Here is a 9,631-nt window from a genome sequence, read left to right as displayed (position 1 = left end):
CTTCTCAAATACTTTCTTTGACAACAGGACCATAGCTCTCTTAAAATTAAAGTTCAGGTGAGTCATTGGCTTGCTCCTGATCCAAAGCACCTACAAAAAACTACATTTCTTTCTTCATCCCAAAGGCAAACTAATATAAAGGATTTAAGATTATGTATACCATACACAGGGCATCAGTCCAAGCTTAAGCACAGATCCACCAGGTGTGCATTTCAAACAGAATTTAAAAATTGTATAGATATTTTCTAATGAGAAAATTAACTCCTGTACAAAACAAAGTAATGTTCTTGTTAGTTTGGGTACTTTAACTAATTAGCATAGAATAGAGGAAAAGATGAAAAAAATTCATCTTTAGCCATAAGATGGATCAACCATTTTGAAGGGATCATGCTATATGTATTAGATCATATTGTCAGATATTTATTACCCAAGGAAACACAATATTCCCACAGTCCCACAATTTATTGTAACTTTACAAATGACAGTTTATTTTTAGTAAGTGTTCCTTTCATGAACAGAAAGAGTGTTAATCATATCAATAAATATTTATTTTCTCAATTTTACCTAGAAGATTATTTAGTCTGTCAATTTTAGCATAATTTCAGTAAGATACTGCCCATTTAGAAAAGAAAAAAAAGAAAAAAAGGAAAATACTTTTATTAGATGATACTCTGTGCTTCCACTGTCAAAATGTTTTTGGAAATAGTATTCATATTCATAAATTAAAGTCATAACAGTAACTCATATAAAGACTTTAGCGTAAATTATAATTAAGTTTTCCATTGCAGGAAAAGCTACACTTCCCATGAACTCCAGACTGAATCAGAAGTTTTGTGAAAGGTCAGGGTGGCTTGTATTTCATCGATGTATGTATGAGATTTTGTATCTCATTTTATATATGTCTCTTTTTTGAGAACTGTGTATATTTTAAAAAAAATCTTAAACAGTATGCTTTAAATTTATAAATACATGGTTCACAAGAACTCTGCAGTACACTGTCTTCAAAATTAAGTGTTCTGGCATCAAAACAATTCCTGAATAGGTATTGTAAGCATTTCTGTATTATGCAGTTCCTAGCACAACAAATCTTTGATGCAGCCATTAGAAGTCTCTGGTAGTGCTAGACATGCAGTTAAGTACAAATCACTAGAGAAAAGCTTCTCTTCCATTACTAAATGTAGTCAGATACAATTTTGCTACCTCTGCCATAGAAGGACATAGACTGATCCACATGATACAAAGACTGAGGTTCATTCTCTTCTGGTGAAGAATAATTCTTCAGATCATGTTTCTAAGCATTAGATTGATTTTACTGTAAGAGTAGTAAATACGTTTTAATCCTTGTTTTCCTACACAATTCTCTAACACATAATTTTCGGAGCAGTTTATGATATTCTTACAGAATTGCAAGTTACAACATAGGATTCAGGATACATGAGGATATCATGATTAATCATGGTAAAACTGCCCTCTGACCAAATTACTCCAGCAGTATTACTTAAATCTCTAGGCTAACATGAGTTAGAACACAAGAAGACTTCCATTCTGCTCTCCTATGAATCGAATTTGAATATTTCTTAGTTTATTGTAAATTACTAGAGTAATTTTCAACATTTTCTGACATCATACCTTTTAAGCAAGGGAAACTTTAAAAAACAATGTCTGTGTAAAGATGAATTTATTAGTTTGCTTACTATCAATGATAAAAGGGAGAAAAGGATAAAACTTACAAGCAATTTCATGAGGAAGTATATTTTCTGCCCCATGTCGAAGTATTTTGACAACACTAACAAGTGAATATCTTACAGCTTTCCATCACTGTTTAGAACTTTGATCAGTGACTTTTGCAATGGCTTTTGCACACCTGTTTCCTATATCTTGGATTCCTTTTCTCAAAAGCACAGGAAGTTACACATAAATTATATCACTGATCCATGCAAGGCAAGTATAATATACTGATATTTGCTAAAGTGCATGATCCATGTATTTTTGCAGCAGAAGTAATTGGTTCCATTAAAATATCCCTTTTTGTGATTTCTCTTTGTAGTGAAAATAAGACACAAAGCATGATAAAAATGGTAGGAAAAAAAAAAAAGAAAAAAACAGAAACAGTCTCTTGGTTTCTTAAAAATAAATAACTTAAACTTCTTTAATCCTAAAAAATATATCTTTAGAGATATACATCTTTATTATGTCTAGAATTAGTGAGTTATACTCTGGCAACATTTGCCTGGTCTAGCACTCCATTAAGGCATTGTTCATGTGCAAGACCCAGATACCCATACATACATTGTTTAACTGAATTACCACATTCATGTTCATTAAATTCCTTTTTCAAATGGCAAAACCAAAAACATTCTTTAACAAAGTTAGTAAACACAAAATATTTCCCAAATAGATTGAACGAAATGCAATAAACTAGCACCTAAGTTATACATTATCTATTTTGATATTAGATCACTGTTTCACAACCCAACCACCAAAAGAACTCTTTCAAGTTCAAACTCAAGAATGCTTATGAAGAATAACGAGTTCTTCAAAGGCTTAAGATTAAATAATAATATGACTAACTGTGATAGAGGCAGATAAAGTACCAACTACCACAATTAATAGGATTAAAACCATTGCATGATGAATAATTCTTTCTTTGTATGGATGTTACCTGAAAAGAGGACAAATATTTACACATTAACAGAATGTATATATTTCATATATTTATGGGAAGTTTTAAAAAATATAGAAAATAATGAAACTGTACCAGCAATAGTATTTCACATCCGTTTTTCAGGAATATAAACAAGAATACAAAGTGTCTAATGCTCAATTGTAATACAGATTGCTACTATTGCTAATCATATTTAACACTGGAGTTCAACATACTATTAAATGAAAATTTATATTGAAATCAATAACAAAATTGCCATTGATTTAATAGACCCAAGTTTTAACTACTGGTAACAACACAAATAACTCATGATTTATATTCAGAACAAGTACTTTTCATAGAGCACAAGTGATAAACACTACCATTTTAATCACAATTCCTGTCAAATTAAAAAAATTTGTATCTTAGCATATTTCTGAGTGAGATCAGAATACGGATGGTGTGGTTTGGACAATTTCTTTCTCCAAATCTGCACAGGGTCCAGGGTCACAAGTTTGTCCTGGGAAATGTCATACATAATGAAGAAATTTCCACAAGCGTATCTATTTGAAGGAGCCAAAGCAATAATAATATGGAAGTCTCCTCTCCTACACACACATCAATGGGAAAACATTTACTTTCAATAATGTTATCCACTTGTTTTATTTCAATCTCATTTAAATTCTGCACATTTCAGCAAGAGAGGTTCACAACTGGCAGTTGTTTCAAACTTTTCACTTCTTGGAGTGTTTATGGGAATTTTGGAGAAGCTGTTCATAACACTGGACATAGTTGGAAGCTGACCCATATCTGCATTCACAGCTTTGACACAAGAGCACAGAACTTGCAGGTAAGGGAGGAAGGATGGAAGAAAACATTACCAGGAATGATAATTCTGAAAGATATGATATGAAATACTGAGTTCTTCTTTGGGCAGCCTTCTTTTAGGCAGGGACTTCTTATATTTGCTGGTTTCCTGGATGTTGGGGGTAAAGTATGCCACTATACACACACACACACACAAAGAAAAAAAAAAAATATATATATAAAAGCTATGAGCTTTTTGCTTATAGGAAGAAAATTCCCCTGTACCATAAAAAGGGATCTCTTCATTCCATAAAGAGAGATCAGTACCTCAGAGGAGGCTAGAATTAAGGCAAAGACAGGCCTGTGGACACGGAGAGTGGCTCCATGTTTTCCGACTTCTAAATCATAAGGGATCATTTTAAACAAAGCCCTGCACCTGTAATTTGTTATCCAAGTGGGGGTTTCTGCTCAAGTTAGCGAGACCCTTCAATAATAAGATCTGCTTGCTAGAAATAGGGCCGAAGAAATTTTTACATGTTCAACATATATATGTATTTGCACACACTCACACACACATGTACATATACACGCACAAACATGCACACACACAAATTTATAGATAGAGGTATATATATATGTGCATATGCAAAGAGACGATATTGAAAACCATATTAGACTTGGAGTGTTATCTGCTTGTCAGAACCATTTAAACTACTATCTACACAGTACATATTGAAACTCAACTTTAAGATTTTTTATTTTTATGTACAGTTCATTTTTCTCTGGAAATAAAATATCTAAATACAGACAGACTGTAGTAATGTTGTATATGTATAGCTTTCAACAATACTTTAGCTGAATAAATGCTTTGTACATAGTTCTGTCTTTTAATGGAGTTTACAGCTACATTGATAAAATGGATTCCTCATTTCCTTGACTGTTTTTAACCAATAACAAGCAGAGAGACAATTACAAGTTAATATTAATAAGCAGCTCAAATAACACTGGTTAAATTATGTACAATACAAACCATTCATACAAATGAAGACTAGGATATTGAATTTGTTACAATATTTTGTAATAAAGATAAGACAGCCACTTATAACTTACATGTTCTCCGCCAGGCATTTTCCTTCTTAGAGATCAATTGCAGTTTTTAAGTAACTCAGTTGGCCTAAACTCAAACAAGTTTAGAGAATCAGAGCTTAAAGGGTCAGAGAAACATGAAACCAGTATGTCTGCTCACATGTAAATTCCAAATGTTTGCCCATCTTTACTAGGAAGAGGCTCACTCCATGGAAAAAGAGCCACCTAACACCGCCTCAAATGTGCCTACTGTATGCTGGAAAAAGTCATGACGCTTTGCTGTGTTCATATAATAAGGAATACTGAGCTCTAGACACACATTTTTCCCATTTTAACAAGTATTTACTCCTACAGTATTGTTTACCAGTACAGCTACTTCAAGCAGTAGAATGCATGAGTGGGGATTATTGATTGGCATGTACTTGAAGGACTTTCAAGGAGATTTTCATAACAGTCTGCGTTAGAAACCTTGTTCTGTCTAGTTAATCCATTTCGCTTGATGAGGAGTTATCCTTAAACCTTAGACATGAGACAATGAAAGCTTTCTTAATAGGAATCTCAGTAATGTGCACTGAAAAGTATGTGTGTCTCTGTGTATGTGTATGGTTTTATTTCAAATCCATAGTGATTTACACCTAGATTGATACATGGAGCTGACTGGGCAAAAATTACATTAGATTGTTTTCCACTAACATATTTGCAGCCATTTGACAGCAGCAGCAGCAGGTAGACACATTCCAGGCAATAGATGTGGCCTTCCTCCTTGAGGTTACAGACCTGTCATACAACCTCTTATTCCCCAGGCTTCAGTCTCAGACAGAAGTTGGTCCTCACCCTGATGGGAAGTAGGGTGTGTCACTGTGGTAGTTGTAATCAGGACACACCTTCTGTACTAGTTTATAATCTGTACTATAAAAGGAAATGTAAATACAGATTACTTTAAAGGGCTTGGAGCAGAGCCATGATACGTGGCTCTGGGTCTGCTCCTGATAACAGGTTTTTGAAGGGTCATAGTTGCAGAGTGTGTTCTTGGTAGCCTTGTCAACCTTTTCATACTCGATTCGACAGTTAAAGGACTTGGAATCTTTGGCATCAATCACTGTCTGTTGTGCCAAGTCAAATTCCACTATTTTTGTAGGGGGCACTAGGCTCACAGATACATTCCCTTGACCAGTGGAGTTATGCCTGAAGTAAACACTAAATGTCCCATTGCCATGGTCAACGATTTTCCCCGTTATTAATAGATTTAACTTCACAGTCTTGATGTTGGAATGAAAATCTCCCCAGCCAAACATTTTCTTAAATTTCCCAGTCTTGACAATGGGCCGTCTCTTTGCTCTGGGTCGAGGCTCTTGCAGATCTGTGGAGTTCCTCAGCCAGTCCCAGAGATCTTGCTCAGAATAAGTTTCTGGGGCATCGTATCGCAGGTCCAAATCTGTATCATTTTCCTTTCCACGAAAAGTCTGTGACAGCAGTCGGCTGATGGACAAGTCTTTGTTACTTTCTGTCCATATGTGCTTCAGTGTGGATTTGGAGCTTCCTGATTTTAGTAGTTCTGTTTTTCCTCCATTTGTTAAATTTGCACAGGTAACCTGAAAAAGAAGGGAAGAAGGAAAAGATATATTGAGATATGTAATGCTACCACCTGAGACCAAAATGACCACATTTCAAAATCATAGGGAATTTTTTTTTGAGAAATTAAATTATATCTCTCTACTCAGTAAACCAAACCAGGAATGTCTATTTTCCTCTATTTTCCAAGAAGTTATTACTTAATTCTCCTTTGCCAGTTTTTTACACTGCCCTTCAGATTTAATCCCAAGACATTCAAAATATTCTCCTGTTATGTCTGTAAGTGATGAGTATGTAACGAATTACTACAAAAAACAAGGTACATAGCCTTGTCATCCTTCAGTCTGTATGTGGCTGTATGGGCCATCTCAGAGCAAAGCATTCTGGCTTGAATGTTCTCTCTGCAAAGTGGCTGTGTTCTCCACTATCAGTCACATTCATTTTATTTTGCTGCCCCTAGTGTCCACTGTCAGGGTGCTGTCTTGGTGGTGCCAGCCTGACCATGCTCAGAGTCCATGTCATTATGAATCTAATAAGAGTAATATAATTTCCCTACTCCTTTTATGAGTACACATTGATCAGTGTTCTTGACTGGGACCCTCAGTCACAACTACAAAATAAATAAAGAATAATGAAAATTTTAATGAGTTTGGCATCGACAGCTGTACATACTGTGTAATCCACCTCAATTAATACGGGAGGAGTCACAGTGTTTTCTTATAGTCCCTTACAGACTAGCTACTGATTTGCCTTGTCTGTATCTAGTATAACGTGCATTTCTCCTTCCTTGCTTCATTTCTTTTTTCACCATTTCCTCCCCAAATCAAATAGTGATCTGTGCAAGACAGAAAGCCTTTTGTGTACTTACAAGAAAAATAAGGCCACCAATTTAAAAGTACTAATAAAAAAAATTTGCAAAATCACATTTGAAAGGAGACAAAGTCTTGCACAAGTTCCTACAAAATCATATATTTCAGACATAGTTTGTCACAAAATTTACTGTCAGAGCAATTTGTCTTATTTATATTATTTCTCTTTGCCTTAATTGAGTGGAAAACAGAAAACAGATGCAGGCTCGCAGCTGTCTAACATGCAGCACTGGCAGAGAGCTCTGATGGAGTGTTGCAGGGAGTGCTGGAATTGGTGGGGCAGCGCGTGGATGGAAAGGGACAGACAACACATTCCATTCCCTCTGAAAATTTTCACCACACACACTGCCCCATTTTCTAGCATTTGCACTGCTCTGAAGAGGCCATCAAGTTTCTTATTTCCCTTTTCATGGCTACATATGAGATTCTGAATATGCCTCCTTTATTCCTCTGATTTACATGCTTCTATCATACTTGCAGTTATATCTTTCTCTTCACTTAAAAATGAATTGAGTGCATTCCCTACCCAGGAAACCAGATAGTATTCAAATCATGTCCCCTCCCTACTGGTACAACTGGAGGTATATGTCACAGAGGATATCTATCATAGCATGGCCTTTTCATTTCTTAAAAATTCTGAAATTTAAACATGCTTTCATTAACTTTAGTAGTTTTTCAAGGTCAGTTGAAGGCATATACATAAAATCAGTCCAAACTGTCTTAATACACTGATTAGATAGGAGATATGCCCCCAGCCTTTTACAGTAAATAAATAGATAATTAAGTCTGTCACACCCCACACTATACCTCCCCAGTGCATTTCAAGTTGGTGGGCCAATATGGATAGTAGATAAAATATGGGTTTAATTCAGGATTTTGCCAAAGATATTACTTCCTCCTCTTTTGAATGGACAGAAGGATTAGACACAGACTAGCATTTTGGTAGCCAGTTCATAGTTGCATTTTAGCATCAACACAGTGAGCCAGGAGAGAAGTTGTAATAAAATGCACTGATGGTGCACTGGTTAATGAAGCAGCAATGAAACTGTCACAGGAAGAGAGAAAGAGACTCAGAATATATTTTTTTTTCTGTGGGATATGGGGAAAGAGGGCAAAATAAGAAAAGAAATGTGGTTAAAAGGAAAAATGTGCCTGTCTAGCTTGAATCTGTCAACATGCTATGAATCTAAGCAGTTAGCCAACAAAGCTAGTAATCTGTAGGTAGGATACAGACTGCTTATCACTGTAATTTTCTTTGCTCACAGTTTTTTTTAATCTTTGTTTTCCTTTCTTCGTCTTCAATCATCTTCATCTTCAATTATTTACATTTCATAGGATTACATTACAACTTCCATGTTACAAGATGTAAGAGTATAAAAGCCTTTAAAAGAGGTCTTTCCTTTTTTTCAGATATATAAAACTGAACATTCAGGAAAGGAAGGAGATATTTTCTGTAATGATTGCTGACTGATCCAATACATTGAATCACATTGAAAAAACGTTTTTTTGAAAGCCAGCATATTTCATGGGAATAGACAATTTAGATTCCATGCATTCTATACTGCTTCATACCTGATCTAACAGATACAATTGATTGTTACTGTCATTGATTTTGTAATACCTGAAAGACTTCTGGTCATGCAGTTAGCCCCGAGACCTCTGTCTGCGATTTTCAGTGTGGATAACTGGCTGTATTCATGATTAAAGGCCTGAACCTGCCCTCCCGAGTCAAGTGTCTGTGTAAGCACTAAAAAAACAGCCCACAAGGGTTAATAAAAAAGCTCTATAATTCATTTTTCTTCGCTAACATTTTCCAACCAACTGCTTTCTCATATACTGTTAGTATACTGTGTGCTATAGAAAGTAGCTATATGTATCCTCAGAGACTCACACACCCAATAACACAGAGCATTGCTGTGTAATAGAATTTCTGCAAATGCAGCAGTTTTTTCACATGAACAGATCCACGATTTTCTTCGATCTCTCCTTTCCAAATGCAAGGCTGCAATAATACAGGAAAGAGTGTGCAAATGCATGAGATTTTGCGCTTAGTAGTGTGAAACTGAAACACAGACCTATTCTAGTGGTGCATGGAAAAAGAGCCAATTTCAAGTGGATAATAAAACAGTGAGCAGCCTAAATTCTATAGAGGTTTTTTTGTCCTCTTCCTTGAGGGTATCTGCATATATTAAGAAACTTGCATACTCTACCTCATAAATTAGTTCACTATAACCAGAGTTGCCTTCTTTTCCACAGCGAAGTGTCACTTCTATAATGAAACATCAGGAAGTTTGGTCCACTTGTAATGGCTCTAGCTAGGATAGAGTTAATTTTCTTCGTAGAAGCTCATATAGTGCTATGGTTTAGACTTTTGACTCACATGCTGACAGCACACTAATGTTCTAGCTCTGGCTTAACAAGAGTTTTGCCAGCAACAAGGCCTTCTATTTCTCTCTTGGCCCCTCAAGTGAATAGACTGGGGAGGTGCACAGTGGATTGGGAGTGGACACAAATGAGCAGAGAACTTGAATTACCAAAGATATATTCCATAATATGTAACATCATGCTTAGCAATTAAAAGGAAAAGTGTGGGTTTAGAGGGGGTTAGCCATCTTATGTTCAGAAACTGGCTGGTCACCGCTCTACCCCTGGA

At 35.6% G+C, this 9,631-nt stretch overlaps 1 protein-coding gene across 3 annotated transcripts in view; it reads right to left on the bottom strand.

The window, feature by feature from the left end:
- Window positions 1-4,181: 4,181 nt before the first annotated feature.
- Window positions 4,182-9,631, bottom strand: part of NXPH1 (neurexophilin 1) — a 143,384-nt gene continuing 137,934 nt past the window's right edge. For all 3 annotated transcript variants that reach the window (XM_027684809.1, XM_027684810.1, XM_027684811.1), the window contains exon 3: window positions 4,182-6,129. In XM_027684809.1, the coding sequence (XP_027540610.1) occupies window positions 5,368-6,129 (762 nt within the window). In that variant the 3' untranslated portion in view covers window positions 4,182-5,367. The remainder of the gene's footprint in view (window positions 6,130-9,631) is intronic.

The sequence above is a fragment of the Neopelma chrysocephalum genome, unplaced genomic scaffold (assembly GCF_003984885.1).
Source record: "Neopelma chrysocephalum unplaced genomic scaffold, ASM398488v2 Primary Assembly neopelma1_67, whole genome shotgun sequence".
NCBI classification, from domain to species: domain Eukaryota; kingdom Metazoa; phylum Chordata; class Aves; order Passeriformes; family Pipridae; genus Neopelma; species Neopelma chrysocephalum.
This window is presented reverse-complemented; position numbering and strand designations above follow the sequence as displayed.